Genomic DNA, 21,263 nt, shown 5'->3' on the forward strand with positions numbered 1-21,263 from the left:
TTACGCCTTGTCCATTAGGACCTTCATAGATGCACAAAGCTGCTCCATAGTCTGTACTAACAGAGCAAAATGCTTATCAATCTTTTCTTCCAGACTGGTGATGGGGTTGGGATCAGAAGTGTAGGAATCTGAAACTGAAGAAGGTGGCATAACAAAAGAAGTGGGAGCAAGGAAATAACAGGAATATTCAAATCTGAATTCAATTCAGAAGAATCCTGACTAGCTGATTTTGAACTAGCCCTAATCAAAGCTTTTCTCTTCCTGTCTCTCTCTAATTTATTTACATGAGATTCCAAACTTTTCCACTTCCTATTGTCCCAATCAACACATTCATTACATTAATTATAAATGAACATGCTTATCCACTACACTTAGTACATAAAGTGTGATTAATATACGATTCCTTGTTAGCCTAGTTTTACAACCTCTAGCACAATACCTAAAGCTAGCCGAACCTGTGTCTGACATTGTCGAAAACACTAAGACCTGACGGTCACTAAAGAAAAAAAAACAACAAAACAAAAAAACAAAAAGTCAAAAAACAAAACCTCGTTCTTATCAAAGAACCTAACACTGTCAAAATGATTTGTCGAAATGGCTAATACAAGAACAGTCTACTTCATTACAAAAGGAAAGTCTACAAATTTCAGGAATAACTGCAATTGACAATCACAGCCATCGGCCGGCAGAAAGAAACTGAGCTCTTTGCCGTGTTATTTCTCTCTCTTACCCTGAAAGTGGACGGAGTATTGTTACCTAACCAAAACAAATAGAAAATTAGCAAGACCCGCGAATTTAGAGATTTTAACTGCCGGGGACTGAAACTCTTAGCTATATAATTACTGGGAAGTTGTATAACTAAAAATAAGTTTTTAAAATAAAATATTCTAAAAGTGCATTTTTTATCACATACTTGTCAATATTATCTTCTTCATCTGGGAAATGCTTTTTGAGGCTTGCCGCCCACTTTTCTTTTCCTGAGTAAACAGGATATCTACGAAGTTCCTTATCCTTTTCAGCAAAAACTACTTCATCAAAATCATCCTCTGAAAAACATAAAATTTCCTAGAACAGTCTAAATTACTTATCTATTTCTAACCTAGCAGATGATGTAGCAATATATACTAAAGATAATGTTTTCACGATAAACAGATGATTTAACATAAAATTACAATTTTTTCTTGAGAGTCAATCGCATCTTCCTAAATATGTTACAAACTTAAATTTATGTAACAGGGTTCTTTTAAGCATAAGCTGGTCCTGTCACCGAGCTTGATAGCAAGTTACATACAGGTAAATGTGCGGTGAGTGCATGGAGGATTCCCTTATGGGACAACATACCTATTTTCTAAACCAAGAAAGTCATAGGACTAAGCAGATAAACAAATACAGGAATAAGCTAGTAAAATTGAAGAAAGCAACTATAATCTACACCCATTAAAACTTTCTAAACCTTACCTAGAGGTGCCCATATCCAGCTGCCTATTAGTGATGTGATCAACAAATGTTTTAGTCACAGACTGGTAATGCATTTCACCAATGTAATGAATTCCAACATCAAACTCATACCCTTTATCTATAAAAGTATGACAGCAACCTCCAGCCTGAGAAGAAATAAACAGTTGAAAAATTTTAAAGCTCAATGAACACTAGAAAATTACTCAAATAATACATTATGCAATTGCTGCTCTCAAAATAGGTTCTTAACCCTTAAACGCCGAATGGACGTATTAAACGTCGAGTCAAAATGTCTCCCGTATGCCGAATGGACGTACCATACGTCGACTCAAAAAAGTTTTTTTTTCTGGGCTCAGCTCGTGTCGCTGCGCGAAATATCCTTTAATCTATTATTTCTAGGGTAAATGTACTAACACATACCAGAGAATAAATAAATAAAGAAAAAGGTCAGTATAACTGACTCGCTCACCCTCCCAGAGAGTGTCGGTATGAACACTATGGCGAGTGAGACCACTACCACGAGCCAAATGCCAATAGAATTCTCCCACTACAAAATCCCCCCAAGAGGGGAGCCGACCCACAGAGTGGGCAGCACCTACTATGCTACCCATCCCATGCTGCCGACTGCTGCGCCTCTGGTGGCCATCCTTTTCAGTTAGCGCACACGATACACACGTGCCAATTTCTTCTCTGTGTTTTTGTGCCCTTTCGTTTGGATTTTATTACAATGGAGCGTGCAGCCATCGCAGCAGCTAAGTTAAGTACTCAGTGTTTATTGCTATTTGGTTTTTTCCGGCCCTGAGCACGTATTTGCCGTTTTTTAGGTATAAATACGATCTCTAGGTCGGAAGCATGGCAGCATGGTTCTGCCTCGTGATGGGTCCGTTCTGGGTCTCCCATACCCAGAGCATCCCCTGTCTTTGTACGCTCTATTTTATTATCCGCTTTGTTTAGGGTAAGGTCTACACGGTTTTGTCATGCATGCATGTCTTTTACCTTATGTAGGCTCTTCCATCCAGACCCTAGCCACGGCTCTTAGTATCGGCATCGGCTAGCTTTTGAGTGGTAGACTTTCCTTCGGGTTAGTCGTACACTCCTGGATTTTTTCTCCTACTATTTGTTTTCTTTCTTTCATTTTGTTATTCATATTGTTATCTAGTGATTTTGTTAGGTTAGTTAGGCGTCTGGCTTGCTTAGCCTAGGTCACGGCCTATTGGGCCTTTATGTTACTGCTGACCAGCTCGGTTGCTTCCCGATAGCATCTCGCTGATCAGTTGGTTATATTTTAGGCTTAGTTGTTGTTCTTATCGACCCCGTGGGCACTATGTGATCACGAGCAGCGACGCCTGTCCAGTCACCTTTCCCCCCTCCCGCTCTTCCATAGAGTCTGGGGGGGGTGGCTAGGCCTGCCCATGCTCGCTCCGCATACCGAGCCTGCCTCCCTCTCTCCCCCAGGCGGAGGGGGTAGAGGGACGGGACAGACCCAGACTGGACGCGAACCTCTCCGGCTCTCGTCCGGTCGGAGGGTAAGGTGGGGGGGGACTGGCCTTCCCCCTCCATTACTACTTCGTCGCTCCGTTACTAGCCCGAGTCTGTATGCCCCCGCTCTTTCCCACCTTACTAGGGCTCCTTTACCACCGGAGGCCTGGCATCTAGCGGAAACGCTGCTAGTCACACGGGGTGGACCGGAACATACAGTCGGTCTCGTCTAACCTCTCCGTTTCACTGAGTTATCACTCCGCCTCGCATGGGACTTAGTCCGGTACGTTCGAGCTTTTAGGTTTAAGATGTTAAGTTTATTTTAAGTACCTTAAACCATTCCCCCACTCCCTTCTTTTCACCGGATACCTCCGGGGTTTATAGCCTATTCAGGCTAGTAAGGGAGGGGCTATGCCCGAATTTTTTCCGAGCTCCGGCATGCAATGGAGTTCTTCTGTCCTTTAGCCTGTAAGTGATATTCTTTAAGATACTCATGTGTCTTTCCACTTACAGACCACCAACTGTGAGCATCCGGGATGCGCCGCCACACTTCAGGACCCGTGTGGACACGAAGTTTGCCGGTCCATGCTCCATGCGCGACTCCGCACGGGGACATCCAGGTCTGGTACCATGAGACGTGTACCATATGTTACGATCTGGTGAGCCAGCTTTTAGACGGGGTAAGTATTCCATCTCCGGTAGCTGGTCCGCATCTGTTTTAGTGCTTAAGTTTGTATCAATTACTCTAACTTAAGGAAATTCAAAGGGCCTTATAGCCCTATAAGTTTAAGTTATACTTTAAGTTATCTTTAGTTTTAAGTTATTCTTAAATCTAATTGATACCCTCTCTTCCAGGCGCCGGCAGTGAGGGATACCGCACTGGCAACCCTGCGGGCCTGGGTCGGCGGTTTCGGGAAGAACGCTGCCAAGGGTATGCCCTACATCCTGGAGAAAAGGTTGGCGGTACTAATCTTCCCCGGAGGCAAGGCGACAGGATACGTCGACACCAGCAGTAGGATTGCCCCGACTATCGCCTTCCATCCAGCAACAGCTGGCTGCCTCATTGACTGACCAAGGCCAGGATATCTCCTCGGAAGTCGCGACGTTGGATATTAATGTAGAAACCTATGGTAGGTGTAGACGACCTGTTGGTCGAGGTAGGTAAGGTGGACACCCAAGGGATACCCTTGGGCGTAACTGTTTCTTCTACTCCTGCAACCTCTCCATCCTTCCAAGGCTTTACGGGTGATGAATTGTATACTCCTCCTGACGCTTCGGTTAGACCCAAGGTCAAGGGTCAAGCAGTGAAATCCTTGACAAAGACGTCGTCGTCGTCTAAGAAGACGACTTCGGCCTCATCCTCCTCTCGTAAGTCTCCGGCTAGGAATCCCGGAGCAGACAGATCTAAAGCTTCTGGGTCCGGCTCTAAGTCCTCGAGGAGTAAATCCTCCAGAGAGAGATCTCACACTCCGGCTGAGTCGTCAGTTCCGCTACCTTTGGTTCCAATTCAAAGCTACCCCTCCACCTCCAGCAGAGCTCCGGCTTTGGACTCCAATGCTGGCCTGTTACAACAGGTGGGCGACCTGGTTGGGGGGTCTCTAAAGAGTAGCATGGAACAAATGATCTCTCGGTTGTCGGATAGGATTACTTCTCAAGACTCCATTATAGCCTGATGAGCCAAGCTCCTCTAGCCTCTCCTCCACCTTCCAATGCAGGTGGAGCTCAGCTTCCCCCGTATGGACTCGCTACCTCCGTTCTCTATGAACAACCCGTGGAGAGTAGCGTCATACGCCCCCTTCCAAGACGGTCTCATTTCTATACCGGAATTTGGAACTCGAAGGATAGAGGACTTCGAGTTCTACCCGGAAGACCTTCAGCCTCCGTTCATCGGCTACGCAAGGCTCACCGCCTCAGCCATGATTCGAGATGATAGGGTACCAAAGGAGACGGTCCTCTATTCACGTGACCAGGCTCAGAGAGAATGGCTCAGGTGTTTAGAGGACATGATTGTTCTAATACGAAAATCCAACCCTTCAAGAGTCCCTTTACGATCTTCACGATGGATGAGAGTACCCCGCTCCCTTTCCTGACTAAGATCGCGACGTCTACCATTCCAGCGGCCCAGAAGGGGGACCCCATGCCTCAACTGAAGGAAGCAGATCCTACATCTCCGTTACTTCCTTCAGCCGGAGAATTATGGGAAGACTTACCGAACACCTTCTCAGCTGGCAAACTCAAACCGGACTGTGCTATGGAGCAGTTTGGTGAAAAAGCTACCCAGGCTTCCAGATAGCCTTATTCAGGCTGAATTTGACGCTAAATCGCGATTAGCCAGATCAATTAATTCTATGGCTATGACCGAGGTGGCCACCATAGCCTATGGTTCAGAGCCGCTTTTCAAACTTATGACCAAATCCCTGACTCAAACGGTACAGTCAGATATGTTTGAGTTTGCCACTGCTAGAACGAATTGTAGGAAGCATGTCCTACAAGAAGCAACCATTCGGCACGAGCCGAATAGGTTACTCTCGTCAAGCATCTGGGGAGCAGATCTCTTCCCAGAAGCGATGGTGAAGGAAGTCCAGTCAGAGGCTACGAGGTTGAACCAGAGCCTTAAGGACCGTTGGGGCCTTACGGCTAGGAGGAGGCAAGATCCTGCAGCTAGAGGTAAAGGGCAAAGGAAACCCAGGCGTTTCCAGCCCTACCAGAAAAAGCAGCCACGCTTTTCTCAGCAAGTTCCGGCGGTTCCCTTAGTGCAAACAGCCCAGCCCTCCACTTCAAAGGCTCAATCACAGCCAATTTATGTGATCTCCCCTCAGCCTCAGCCCTCCACCTCTTATGCCATCTCTCCAGCTTACAATCAAACCTTCGAGAGTCAATCTTCACAGAAGTATGACCGCTCGGGTAAGGGAGGCAGAGGTAAACGTTCCTTTCGTGGGAGAGGATCGGGAGGTCCCTTTAATAGGGGAAAACACTTCAGAGGAGGCCGAGGAGGTTACCAGAACCAATGAAGAACTTCAGGTAGGAGGGAGGCTGTTTCACTTTCGCCACCGGTGGAACTTCAGCAAGTGGGCTCAGAGCATTGTGTCAAAAGGCCTGGGTTGGAGCTGGTTAACGAACCCACCTCCATCCAGGCCTTTCCGTCAACTTCCTTCCAAAGAACTGACGGAGTATGCGGAGGATCTCCTTCAAAAAGGAGCTATAGCGAGAGTCAAAAGATTAAAGTTTCAAGGTCGCTTGTTCAGCGTGCCAAAGAAAGGCTCACAAAAAAGAAGAGTAATCTTAGACTTGTCCCGCTTAAACTTAGCCATTCGCTGCGACAAGTTCAAGAGCTCACTCTCGCAGGTGCGGACCTTATTCCTTTTCCCCGTTGGGCCGTCACCACCTCTATCGATCTTACAGACGCTTACTATCATATCCCTATTGCAAGACACTTCCGTCCTTATCTAGGCTTCAAGATAGGCGACCAGACGTTCTCCTTCAAGGTAGTTCCTTTCGGGCTCAACGTAGCACCCAGAGTGTTTACGAAGCTGGCGGAAGTAGTTGTTCAACAACTCAGATCGCAAGGGGTTATGGTAGTAGCGTATCTCGACGATTGGTTGATCTGGGTGCTTCAACAGTCGAGGAATGCAACAAAGCAACACTGAAAGTGATTCAGTTCCTGGAATATCTAGGCTTCAAGATAAACAGGACCAAATCAAGACTCACTCCAGAGTCAAACTTTCAGTGGCTAGGCATTCAATGGAATCTATCCTCCCCATACTCTGTCGATTCCATCGTCCAAAAGGAAGGAAATAGCAAAGTCAGTCAAGCAATTTCTAAGTCACAAACTGGCTTCAAGAAGATCTCAGGAAAGGATCCTGGGTTCTCTCCAGTTTGCATCAGTGACGAACATCCTAATGAAAGCCAAACTGAAAGACCTAACCAGAATTTGGCGCTCACGGGCAAATATCAGGTCCGGCCAGGGACAAATTGTCCTCAGTCCCTCTGATTCTAAAGAATCGACTTCGGACGTTGGGCGAAAGTCAAGAACCTATCGGTGTCAGTGCCCCTTCAGTTTCCTCCTCCAGGGATCACTATCCACACAGACGCTTCATTAAGCGGTTGGGGAGGATATTCCCAGTTCAAAAAGGTTCAGGGAACGTGGTCACCTCAGTTCCGTCATTCCATATAAACGTACTGGAGGCAATGGCACTGTTCTTGACTCTAAAAAGTTTACGTCCGCCAAAGTACTCCCACATAAAGCTAGTCCTGGACAGCGCAGTGGTAGTACATTGTATAAACAGAGGAGGCTCCAAGTCACGTCATCTAAACCATGTCATGGTAGCCATATTCTCCCTGGCGGACAAGTTCAGTTGGCATCTCTCCTCCACCCATATAGCTGGAGTTGAGAAACGTCATAGCAGATGCTCTATCCCGATCAGTACCTCTAGAGTCGGAAAGAATGGTCACTGGACAACAGTTCGTTCCAATGGATTCTTCAGAGAGTTCCAGGTCTACAGGTAGATCTCTTCGCATCCAAGCGAACCACAAACTCCCGGGTTATGTGGCCCCCAACCTGGACCCTCTGGCCTATGCCACGGACGCCCTGGCTCTAGATTGGAACAACTGGGAGAAGATTTATGTCTTTCCTCCTGGGTGAATCTTCTCATGAAGGTGCTAAACAAACTCAGGACATTCAAGGGTCAAGTGGCTCTAGTAGCCCCAGACTGGCCGAAGAGCAATTGGTATCCTCTCATCCTGGAACTGGGTCTCCGTCCTCTTCGGATCCCCAATCCCAAGCTCTCCCAGTCAGTACAAACGAAGACTGTGTTCGCTTCCTCAGGGATTCTCAAAACCCTAACTTTATGGATTTCATGAAGTTTGCAGCGAAAAGGGATGCGAATATTGACCCTCAGAATATTCTCTTCTGGAATCAGATAAGAGAGATTCAACTTTGAGACAGTATCATGCTGGTGTCAAAAAGTTAGCACTTCCTGAAAGAATCAGATATTTAAGATCATGACAATCAATTCAGCTATATCCTTTTTCAGATCCTTATTTGAAAAAGGCTTAGCAGCTAGCACAATTACGACAAACAAGTCAGCCTTGAAAAAGATTTTTCAATTTGGGTTCAACATAGACTTGACAGATTCCTACTTCTCGTCTATTCCCAAGGCCTGTGCTAGACTTAGACCTTCTGTAAGGCCTACGTCAGTATCATGGTTCTTAAACGATGTTCTAAAACTGGCTTCAGAAACCAATAATGACACATGCTCATTTATAATGCTGTTAAGAAAAACCCTATTTTTATTAAGCTTGGCCTCAGGAGCTAGAATTTCAGAACTGTCGGCTTTATCCAGAGATCTGGATCATATTCAGTTCCTTCCCACAGGGGAAGTGCTACTTTCACCAGAACGTAGCTTTTTAGCTAAGAATGAAGATCCTTTGATAAGGAGGGGGGGAACCATGGAATGGGTATACCCCCTTTCCACAAGATATATCTCTTTGCCCAGTTTCAACGTTACGAGCCTTTCTATCTAGGACCTCCTCATCCTCATCGGGTCCTCTCTTTAGGAGAGAAAAGGTGGTACTTTATCTATTAAAGGCATCAGGCAACAAATCCTGTACTTCATTAAACAAGCCAATCCTGACTCTTTCCCAAAAGCACATGATGTCAGGGCAGTAGCCACCTCAATTAACTATTTCCAACATATGAACTTCGATGAGTTGAAAAAGTATACTGGATGGAAATCACCGACAGTGTTCAAAACGTCATTACTTAAAGTCCTTGGAAGCCCTGAAATTTTCAGCAGTTGCAGCGGGAACATAGTTTCCCCTGACTCTGACTAATCCTTAGTAGAAGATTCAGTCCTCCTTTCTACCTGCCTCACCCAACAGTTCGTCTATTCCTGCCTTGTTCATTTACGATCACCTTGTGTCTTAGCTGCTTTAATGATGATATAGTGGGTGTCCCTTATTTTTTTGCTAGGGACACTCACATTTGTGATGATTACTGATCTCGTGGATGTCATCTCCTTATTTTTTATGCTAGGAGATGACATCTTCTTATAATGGTTACGGGTTTTGTATATTAAGTCATATACATTCTTTTATATTTTGTTATTGTTGAGTTTGTTTTATTCAACTTGTATATTAATTGCTTTAAATGGTTTTGATACATAAGCTTTACACAGATACCATTGTTGTACATATATGATATTTCTCCTGTATATATGTATATTTACCTTAAGTTAAGAAATATTATTAGCATTAAGTATAATTAAGTAATAATTTCTATTTGTATCACTGTGTATATGTATCTTTTATTAGCAATTATATTGATTTATTTTTATTTTATCTTTTATTTGAGACCCTTTATATTTTGTTTGAAATTTCTTTACAATCTTGTCTATTTCTCTGGTACATTTCGCGCAGCGACACGAGCTGAGCCCAGAAAAGGGATTTTGACGTAAGGAAAAATCTATTTCTGGGCGATTGGCTCGTGTCGCCAGCGAAATCCCGCCCTACCCATCCCATCGCCAAGATTGTCTGCTAACTTCAGGATGGCCACCAGAGGCGCAGCAGTCGGCAGCATGGGATGGAGTAGTAGTAGTAGGTGCTGCCCACTCTGTGGGTCGGCTCCGGCCCCTCTCTTGGGGATTTTGTAGTGGGAGAATTCTATTGGCATTTGGCTCGTGGTAGTGGTCTCACTCGCCATAGTGTTCATACCGACACTCTCTGGGAGGGTGAGCGAGTCATTATACTGACCTTTTTATTTATTTATTTATTCTCTGGTATGTGTTAGTACATTTACCCTAGAAATAATAGATTAAAGGATATTTCGCTGGCGACACGAGCCAATCGCCCAGAAATAGATTTTTCCTTACGTCAAAATCCCTTTTTTTAATTCGCGGAAAAATACTTATAGGCCTACCAGCCGAAAACTTTTGAATCACGCGCCTTGGGGGATGCTGGGAGTTCACGGATCAAGGCATTGTTTTGTTTACAATCGTTATGCAGGCGCGCAGCGCGAATTTCTTTCTTATTGCACTAAAAAGTATCAGTGACACAATCTCAAAAATTATTTTGTCACTTTGACATAATTTTTGCACCATTTTAAATTATCCTTTACATGAAGTATTATATATGAAAATGTGCGCAATTTCATTTAGAATACAACAACAAAATACTCATGATTGTAGCTTTTATCAGTTTTTGAAATATTGTTTTCCATATAAATAACGATAAGTGCCAAAATTTCAACCTTCGTCAACTTGATTCTACGGAAATGGTCAAAAAACACAATTGTAAGCTAAAACTCTTATATTCTAGTAATATTCAATCATTTTCCTTCATTTTGCAACAAATTGGACGTCTCTAGCACAATATTTCAATTTATTGCGAATTTATGAAAAAAAATTGTTCCTAATGTTGCACCCATTTTAAATTTGCCGTTACATAAAGTTTTATATGGAAATGTGCAAAATTTCATGCACAATACAAACTATAAACAACCCATGGTTGTAGCTTTTATCAATTTTGAAATATTTTCATATAAAAAAATGATGTGACAAATTTTCAACCTTCGGTCAACTTTGACTCTACCGAAATGGTCGAAAAAAAGGGATCACTCGCCCAGTTCTATACCGACACCTTTTATTTAGGTGAGCGAGTCAGAGACTTCTGACATGTCCAATTTAGCAGTTCTCTGGTATCATAGCAATATTTTACTAGAAATGGTGCTAAAGAGGACACATTTCACGGAGCGACACGGCTGAGCCCAGAAATGCAATTGTAAGCTAAAACGCTTATAGTCTAGTAATATTCAATCATTTACCTTCATTTTGCAACAAATTGGAAGTCTCTAGAACAATATTTCGATTTATGGTGAATTTATGAAAAAAATTACATTTTCTTTACGTCCGCGTGGTAACTCTTCCGAAAAAATCATACGTGCGATTTTGGTAATGTTTGCACCATTTTAAATTAGCCATTACATAAAGTTTATATATGAAAATGTGCGCAATTTCATGTGGAATACAACAAAAAAATAATTGAAGGTTGTAGCTTTCTCATTTTTGAATACTATTTGCATATAAATCACGATCATAGAAAAAAAAAAAACCATGTTCGGTCAACTTTGACTCTACCGAAATGGTCGAAAAAAACGCAATTGTAAAGCTAAAACTCTTACAGTCTAGCAATATTCAGTCATTTATCTTCATCTTGAAACAAATTCGAAGTCTCTAGCAAAATATTTAGATTTATGGTCAATTTTTAAAAAAAACTTCCTTCCCTCCGCTCGCGGATTCTCCGCCACAAATCTCCGAAATGCGTACGTCCCATTCTCGAATATTTGCTCCAATTCATATTAGGCATTTCATAGAGTTTTATATAAGAAAATGTGCGCAATGTCATGTAGAATAAAACGAAAAATATTTGAAGGTTGTAGCTTTTCTTATTTCCGAAATAATTGCATATAAAAATATATATAAAAAATTCAACATTCGGTCAACTTTAACTCGTCAGATATGGTCAAAAACTGCATTTGTAAGCTAATACTCTTACAGTATAGTAATATTCAATCATTTTTCTTCATTTTGAAAGAAATTGGAAGTCTCTAGGACAATATTTAGATTTATGGTGAATTTTTGAAAAAAAAATATTTGTTTACGTCCGCTCGTTACGATTCATGCATTATTTTGTTATAACATTTTCTCTGTGTTGCTTTTATCGTTTTACAATGTGTATATACCAAAATGATCACAATTTAGTGTACATTACAACGAAAAAAAAAGTAACTTGTTACCTCTAACCATTTTCCGCACAACGCGATTTGAATACAATTATATATGAAATTTTCTTTTTTATTTTTGCGCTCTCACATATCGCATTATTTATATATGATAATGATAATTACTTTCATTTCTGATGGTTGCAAACTAAACTTCAGCCAATGACAAAAAAAGGAGCCAAAAATGAACTCTTTAATCTTGAAAACTAAGCGCGCTGTGATTTTTTGAAAAAAATATTTTTTCCGCTTCCGCGCTCACTCTGAAACACCTCCGGCACACAGGAGACAATTTTTTTTTACCGCTTCAGCGTTTAAGGGTTAAGAAAAAAATTTTCTTCTCTACAAGAAAAGACAAAAAAACTATACATAACTGATGAGCAAAATCACTGCAATTAATTCATGACTACCATAAGTGTTATACAGAAATGAGAAATTAATAGGCATACAAAAGAAAAAAAAAAGATTAAGGAAAGATTTGCAAGATAAACTTTAAAATTCCTAATCATCAAACAACTAAAACTAAATAAAAAACAAAATCTTTAGTGTTTACGAACTGGAATGGCTATGATTGTTTTTATAAGGAAAACCGTGAGAAATGAATTTCCTTACATTCATCTCTTTACAAATTACTATAGTACTATGAATAAATCATATTATCATGAAAATGACATTGTTAAGATAAAATAAGATTTTCATATCCTTACCAAGTAATTACATAGCTAACAGTTTCTAGCACTGACAGCTAAAATTCGGAATTTGTTGTAGTAATTCTTCTATGCTTTGGCAATAGGTAACTAGTCCCGCCCACTTTCAGGAACAGGAGGAACAAATGAGCCAGGGACTTCATTTTTTTCATGACTAACAATCATCCATGTGCAGGTAGGTGGGTGGGCTTCCATTTCGTGATTACTTGGTATATATAAAGTATGTAAAATTTTATTTTATCATAAAAATCTCATTTTTACATTAGTAACTTACCAAGTAATTACATAGCTGATTACACATTGACAAGAGGTGAGATACATGGACTACTCCATCCCAAACCATTATGTGACAATGAATTTGCGAGTAGAAAAGGGGCTCACATTTCTGAAGTGCTTGTTACAAGGAGTTACAAGGATTAGTCCATCCGAGGAGACAGTGTGCTTACTTATATGTAGGAGCAGGTTTTAATGTTTTCTCTAGCTTTCTTTTAAACTCTTCCACGATGTTACTGTTTACTACTTCTGATGGCAGTTTATTCCATGTGTCACATATCTTTTATGTAAGAAGTTCCCACAATAAGATGTGTTGTATCTCTTCAGTTTTCTAGTTTACATCCATTATTTCCTTGTCTGGTTTTTGTTTATTGTAAATAGGTTACCGTCTACTTTTGTTATGCCGTTCAGTATTTTAAATGTTTCTATTAGTTGTCCTCGCAATCGTCATGTTTCTAAGCCATACATGTTCAGGCTATCAAGTCGTCTTTGGTAACCAATTTGCCTGATGGATGGAATTAATTGTGTGGCTCTTGCTTGTACCCCTTCTAATCTATTTATGTCTTTTCTTAGTGTTGGTGACCAAAACTGTACTGCATATTCAAGATGGGGTCTAATTATTGATGTGTACAGCTGCAGCACAATTTCCTTGTTTCTGTATTTGAACTACCTCTTTGTGTATCCCACTAGTTTCTGTGCCTTCTTTTCAGCTTTTATGCACTGTTTTGTAGATTTTAAGTCCCTGGTAATAATGACTCCAAGGTCCTCCTCTTGTTCTACACTATTTATATCATTCCCAAGCAGCATAAGGGTTGTTTGTTCCTATTTGTAACACTACACTTTTTTATGTTAAAAGGCATTAGCCATTTTTTTACCACTCCTATTTTCATTAGATAATTTCTTAAACCTTCCACTGCATCTGGGTCTGCTGCATTTACACCTAGTTTGGTGTCATCTGCAAATTTGGCTATCCTGCTAGTTAGGCCTACATCAAAGCCATTAATGTATATCATAAACAAGAGAGGGCCAAGGACAGAACCCTGAGGCACTCCACTTGTTACATCTGCCCATTTTGATTCTTCATCATTTATTACTACTCTCTGTTTTACTACTCTCTGTTTTCTATAAGTTAGCCAGTCTTTGATCCAGTCTGCTATTTCTCCTACAATTCCTAAAGCTCTAACTTTTTTCATCAGTTTCTTGTGTGGAACTTTGTCAAAGGCCTTTTGGAAATCTAAGTAGAGTAAATCTATTACTCTACTACTGTTGTAAATACCAAGCATGTTATGAAAAAACTCCAAGAGGTTTGTAAGGCAGGATCTGTTTTCTCTGAAACCGTGTTGGCTGTTTACCAAAGTGTTTCTATCAATGTCATCCACAATTTGATCTGTAATTATGGACTCAAAAATCTTGCAAACGACCGACATTAGACAGATTGGTCTATAATTTCCCGACTCTTCTCTTGGACCTTTTTTGTAAATTGGGGGCACATTACCTAGTTTCCATCCTTTTGGTGCCTTTCTTTGTTCAGCACTTTTTCTGTTGAGTTTATAAAGGTGAGGAACTATCTCCTCTTTTAGCTCTTTAATTTCTCTTAGATGTTGCGTTTGTCTGTTTTGTTTTTAATGTCCTCTTCTGTTAATATTATTTTGTCCAACGGTTCTGCCCTTTCATATTTAATAGCAGGTTTTGGTATTGAGGTAGTGTCTTCAACTGTGAATACACTAGTAAAAAACTTATTCAATAACTCTGCTTTTTCCAAGTCTGAGTTCACCAGGTTACCTCAATTGTCCCTTAGGAGACTTATGCTATTTTTTTATTGGTTTCCTACTATTAACATGTACAAAGAATTCTTTTGGGTTTTCTTTACAAACTAGTGCTACTCTTATCCCCATTTATCTTTGCATTTCTTACTAATTTGTCCACCAAACTACAAAGTTCTTTATGCATGCTTGCTTCTACTGGGTGTTGGGTGTGGGTTCATTGATTTGTGCAATCTGTCTCTTTCTCTTATTGTATTTTTTATTTCTCTGTTGAACCACATAGGCTGAGGGTTGCCATTTGTTAGTATTTGCCTTAATGTTATAACATCTAGAGCGTTTTTGTGTGTATTCCTCATGAACGGATTCTCAGTGTTTATCTATGCCTGTGTTCTCATTGTACTCTAGATCTTTAACGTACTCCTTTAGCTTTTTTAAGTCTTGTCAATGGTAGTCTAATCTCATAAATATCTTCTTCTCTTTTTTATGTTTAACATTAATTTGAAATGAGATCATTTTATGGTTGCTTTTGCCTAGATTTGCACATATTGAAAGGTCAGACACTAGATTATCTTCTGTTAATAGAACGATGTCTAGTACTATGTTGTTTCCTCTGGTAGATTTGTCGACCCATTGGTGGAGGAATTCATTTTTTACAGAATCTAAAAGTCTCTTTCATTCTACCTTTGATGCAGAGGTCATCGTGTCCCAATGTACTGCTGCATTAAAATCTCCCATTATTATGCAGAGTTGTTTGTTTATCTCTTGTCCTAGTAGTGCAAATAGCTCCTCGGATATTTGTGATTGATGAGGAGGTCTATACACTAGTATTAGAGTTATCTTCTTCCCTAGACCATTTATATTGATGCCAATTACTTCTTGTGTGGTTGTAATTTTACACTCTATTCGACTGAGGTGGTCCTTAACATATAGCATAACGCCTCCACCTTTTTTATTGAGTATCTTTTTTGAACCATTTATATCCAGCTATCTGGTACTCTCCTACAAGTCCCTTGTTGCCTCTTGTATCCATGTTTCTGTAATACCTATTATGTCTAATTCCTCACTTGCTACCAATGCTTTGAAGACATCTACTTTTGTTTTGAGTAGATTGTGCATAAAACTGTGCCACTCTGAGGGACTTTTCTATCTTCTCTTTTGTCCTCCGTGGCTTTACTAGTTTCCCCTAGTGTTACTATTGCCTGCAGTGCTATTACTAACCAATTTCTGTGTACTTTCTGACTTCTTCCCTCGAATGTTCAGTTCACTAAGGTGTTTCATGCGGTTTTTGTTGAGGTTTCCTATTAGTTTTCCTCCTTCAAAATTCAAGTGAGTTCCATCTCTTTTATATACTTTCCTATTCCCTATAAATCTGTACCAAAGTTTACAAACCTAACACCTTTTTCTTGGCATATTAGCCCCATTCTGTCGTTGATTCCCATTGCCTTGCTAAGGGAGTAATGGTTTACATTGGTTCTGGGCAGAAGTCCTATAGAATGCCGCTATCAGTTTTCTCACAGATGTTCTCTATAACATTTGTCAGGTTGGTTACAAGACCTTCTGTCTGGCCAGTTCTTTCATCTTTTAGAAACAAGTCATTTCCTCCGCCCTGCACTATGATTACACTTTTTCTATTATTTACCTTGATTTTTTTTCACTGCCTAAGCTATCTTCTTTGCTCCTGCACCTGCTACTTCTATTTTTGGCCACAAAATTTAACCCCTGATCTTTTACTAACGAGTCTCCAATTAAGATAGTTTCCTCTTCTGTTTCAGAGAACACAGCAAGTCTATTCGTTTGGTTGATTCCTTTTGGGGGACAATCATGTTTTCTGACTGCTATCACTCTTCTACCAACAGTTCTCTTGAATTCATTATTTTTATACTTATAAGCCTATTTCTTTGCACCTTGTCTGGTACTTGTTTCTGTTTCATTTCTGGTTCTGGTCTTTAGCAATTGTTTTCTAATCTCCACTATACTGTAGTGCCTCAGGTTACGAAATTCATCCGTTCTGAAGTGGCCTTCGTAACCTGAACTTTCCATATACAGAACTACGTTTTACATGTAAATTGCCTAATTTGTTCCAAGCCCTACAAAAAAACCACAGTAAATTTTATAATAAAGCTAAATTGACCAATAAACAATGAAATAAAACAATCTGGACCATTCAATACCTAACCTAACCATTACTGTACCTGTAAATAAAGTGTATTAGTGTAGTGGAACCTTACCTTTCAAGTGAAGTGATGTCCAAAAGTGGCAACAGAGGAGGAGGACAAACAGCAGAAAACATGAACACTTAACTTTACGAAACACATTAACAAATGGCAGAAAAAATTAACACTTCTTGATTATCTCCATCTTCCTCTCCATAGAAAGCATCCTCTTCTTTCTGTGAACTTCAGCAACATTCTTGGGACCCATGGCTAATAATGTAAGTAATTAAGTTCACACACAATGCGATAAAGTAACTTACAGTACAATGAAAGCGAAATCACTAACACGAATTTAGGTTAACAAACGAAATCTACGTGAATGAACGAATTCCACATGTGTACGATAACGCTGCCAAAACTAAATGGTCGAGGAACTCCCTTACGTAGATGCATAATGGAATAGATGCTGACCAATAGGAGAGAAGGATTTTACGGCGGTAACTAGCATCAGGAACCAACGGGAGAGCAGGAGGATGGTGGCGAGTCTACTGAGTTGGCGGCGCGCGAGTTTTAACATTTTTCTAGGCGGCCCTGGTGAATCTCGGACTTTACAGTGCACCCTTTTGCAACCTGAATTATTTTTGTACACAAGCAAAAAATCTTCGTCTTTGCCTTCGTAACCTGGGTTTTTTGTACGTAGGTGCTTTCGTATGTAGGGGCATGACTGTACTCTGTTTTCTACTATGTCGTTGTTTAATTCCTGTTTCTCTCTCTTAAGGTTTGTAACTTCTCTTTGTAGGTCTCCAATTTCCTTTTCCATCCTGTTTTCTCTTCTCTTGCCTTTGAGTTTGCCCTTTGTCAACTCCTTTAATGCCTTAGCTAATTCTTCCACTTCCCTCCTCAATTTAGCTATCTCCTGTTCTTGTTGACATGAGAGACGGACACTGAGACTACCTAGCTTTGATGCACATGCCTCTTTGTCGTCAACGCACCACTTATTTACGCTGCATTTTGCACATATGCTTTAATTTTATCTTTTCTTGAGTCATTCCTGTTTGTGTCTCGTTTTCAATGTTTCTATCTGCGCTTTTAATTCAGTATTCTTTTTAATGTGACCAACTGAAAAGGAAAAAAAAAAAAAAAGGGGGGGGGGGGTTGAGTACTCCCACAGTCACCGCATCCGATTATCTATGGACAGTTTTCCATAGTTCATCACCAGGATACCTTTTATCGCTCCCACACTAACATACGGTCTCCCTGTTGTTAGACAATCCCAAACGTGTCGCAGCTCCCAACTAAGCAACACAATTTGCCTAAGCAAATTATTTTTTGCCAGGAGTGAACAGCAGCATCCCTTAAACTACTAAACATCCAAAAGCCATGAACAGCCAGAATCTTATAACCCAAATGCTTCTCCTTCAACTATGAAAATACCCAAGGAATGGCCACAATGGCCACACCAGGTCTCACGGGTAGCAAGTTCTACAATCAATGGCACAGAAGCTCGTCTGGGGTTTTAGTTGGCTAGGACTCCAACAAGGCACAAAAGCTCCGCAACCTTAGAATAGTTTAGCCTTCACTCGCAGGGTAGTGGTGCAAGGTGGTCATTCATTACACGAAGGTATGAGCTTAACGGGCACAATAGCAACACTCCATTTATGCATCCCCAGTTGCCCCAGGATCCCTCCGATTCTGGTCTTTGGAAACCTGCAAGCATCTACCCAGCGTTATTTAGAGGTTCCAAAGCCTCTGCTCTGACGCACGAGGAAACTGTCAGCTCCTTACACTAATCTTATGTCTAAATTTTATATATGCATTTTTTCTAAGAGATGTACAAGGAGGAAATCCTCGCAGTCACAAGATGAAATAAATCAGAGAGAGTGGGATGGCAAGGTGGTAGACAGGCGGTTTGAATGGAAGTACGTAAAGTAAAAAGTTTAAAAGAGGTTGCAGTTCAGGGCTGAAGGGACGCTGCAAAAGCCCTTAAGTACAGTGGTACCTCGACATACGAAAGGCTCAACTTACGAAAAACTCGAGATACGAAAGCAAATATGAACAATTTTACAGCTCTACATACGAAAAGTTTTCAAGATACGAAAGGTTGTTGCTGTAAAGTCCCAAGATTCGCCCGGACCACCGAGAACAATTTTAAAACTCCCGCGCCGCCAACTGAGTAAACTCGCCACCATCCTCCCGCTCTCCCATTGGTTCCTGATGCTAGTCACCCCATAAGGTCCTGCTCTCCTATTGGTCAACATCTACCCCTTGTGCTTTAAGTATTCTATTGGTAAAAGGATGCTGTAAATTGAAAAACTTATTCATGCAATACATTTAATAAAAAAAAAAACATTAGGTAAAGATAGAATAAAGAATAGAAATGAATGGTTATTATACTGTTTGGTAGTTTCAGTAGTTGAAGAGAGTTAATGAAAATTTATGGCTTACTGTGTAAAGTGATTGCTTGGCGATCGTTCGATACTCGTAAGTGCTGGATGTAAAACAGAAGTTTGGAAGCTTTTTTTGTTTTTTTGTTTGTTATTTTAGTTAATGGTTACTTAATAATTATTTGAAATGAGTACATGCAATACATTTAATAAAAAAATTGTGAATTAGATATCATAAAATATAAAATAAATCAGACTGCCAACAAATACGTATTTTTAGAATTCTTCTTCTGTTTTAATATTACGTTACGTATACGTATGTTTCATTATAGCTGTCAGTAACTCGGTATCTCCATTAGGTAAAGATAGAATAAAGAATAGAAATGAATGGTTATCATACTGTTTGGTAGTTTCATTAGTTGAAGAGAGATACTAATGAAAATTTATGGCTTACTGTGTGCTAGGAAAAATGATTGCTTGGCGTTCGTTCGGTACTCGTAAGACGGTAAGAGCTGAATGTAAACAATCGATTGGAAGGTTTTTTTTTTTTGTGTGTGTGTATTACAGTTAATGATTAATTAATAATTATTTGAAATGAGTACATACTGATTATTTATACATTTTATTGGCATATTCTAAGCTTTTAGCTCTTAGGTTTAGATGTCAGAATCATAGACTAGGCTACAGTAGCAACCGCTAACATAGGCTAGGCTTATTGCTATGGGACATATGCTAAAGTCCTAATATATGCAGTAAAAATGGAGTTGAACATTACATGCAGTTGAATATTAGTCAAGTATGTACAGTATTTTGCCTTTTTGGAGTCATATTTCTTACGTCGGATCGGCGTTGTAACCCTAGAACATGTGTTTTAGGCCTGGAAATATAATTTACTGGGGTGTTTTTGGAGGGCTTGGAACGGATTAGCCATTTTACATGTAAAATGTGGTCCAAGATACGAAAACCTCATGATACGAAGGGCGCCTCGGAACGGATTAATTTCGTATCTCGAGGTACTACTGTATCACACACTGTGCACCGCAAAAGAGAGCTGCTGCAAGAAAATACTGCCTCTGGTCAGTGCTCATCTTAGGTGGTAGATGCTGGGTAGTTTGACCTGGGTAGCCTACTACCTTAGTGGGAGCTTTGAATGAAGCCTATGGTCTAATCACTTGCAAAGATTAAGCACATAATGCCCCTGCCCAGGGCGCAGTACCAACAAAGACCAAAACAATGCTACCTATACCATAAAACTAAATTCCTACCCTTCACCAAAACAACTGGAGGGTATCCTGGTACCACATACCCCATGACTACCCAAAAACACACAAACTTAAATCAAGACAAAAAGGTAGGAAGGAATGTTTCCTAGGTTCCCTTCCCCAACACCATGCCGCCAACTGATAAGGGGCCTAACGTACTGCATTCACTACGCAAGCAGTCGCCAGGTTACGACGGGGGTTCCGTTCTTGAGATGTGTCGTAAGCCGAAAATCGCTGGAAGTCGGAACATCGCCAAAATTCCTGAGAACACCTTACTTTTAAAGCTTTGGGTGCATTGAAAACTGTGTAAACTACATTCTTATTACATTTTTCATCAAAAAAACCTTCAAATATTATTTTGCATTTTTGGTGTCATATTTCTTCTGCCAGATCAGCGCTGCAGGTGACGTAACCCTGGAACATGCGTCATAACCCTGGAAATAATTTCTGATGAATATAATTGAAAAGCGCCTTAACCTCAGAACGCCATAAGCCAAACCCATTGTAACTCGGGGGACTGCCTGTATACAGATTTTATCTCTTTTAGATAGTGTGATGCAAACCCTGACTTGCATCTCCAGAAAGTCGTTTGAAGGATCTCTGTCAGGGAGAGGTTTTTAAATACCATGAGGTGGAAATTGCTCTGATTTCATGCGCTTTTACCTTGAGTATAGGTAAAAATTTTTCACCTATTTGAGATTGTGATTCTCTAATCACTTCCCTTCATAAAAATGACAGGGCATTCTTAGAAAGAGGGCAGAAGTGATCCTTAACGGACCTCCATAAATTACTGGAAGGGCCTTTAGTCTTCTCCGTCCTTTTCAAGTGGAACTTCAGGGCTCTTGCTGGCCAGAGGCCTCTCTCCTCTTCTTCAGGCCCTAATAATTCTGACAAGACTCTTAATTACAAAAGAACAGGGCCAGGGTCTACTAGGATTCTCGTTTTTGGCGAAAAAATTCAGAGATAGTGAACAGATCGCATCTCCTCCAGAGAACCCGACTCTCCTATCTA

The 21,263-nt window shown here is 40.5% G+C and overlaps 1 protein-coding gene across 1 annotated transcript in view; it reads right to left on the reverse strand.

Annotated features, from left to right (window-relative positions):
• Positions 1–21,263, reverse strand: part of LOC135217175 (all-trans-retinol 13,14-reductase-like) — a 289,079-nt gene that overhangs the window by 128,461 nt on the left and 139,355 nt on the right. Inside the window, 3 exon segments of the mRNA XM_064252897.1 lie at positions 914–1,046; positions 1,459–1,471; positions 1,473–1,604. Coding sequence (XP_064108967.1) covers positions 914–1,046; positions 1,459–1,471; positions 1,473–1,604 — 278 coding nt within the window.

This window comes from Macrobrachium nipponense, chromosome 7 (genome assembly GCF_015104395.2).
Source record: "Macrobrachium nipponense isolate FS-2020 chromosome 7, ASM1510439v2, whole genome shotgun sequence".
Classification (NCBI taxonomy): domain Eukaryota; kingdom Metazoa; phylum Arthropoda; class Malacostraca; order Decapoda; family Palaemonidae; genus Macrobrachium; species Macrobrachium nipponense.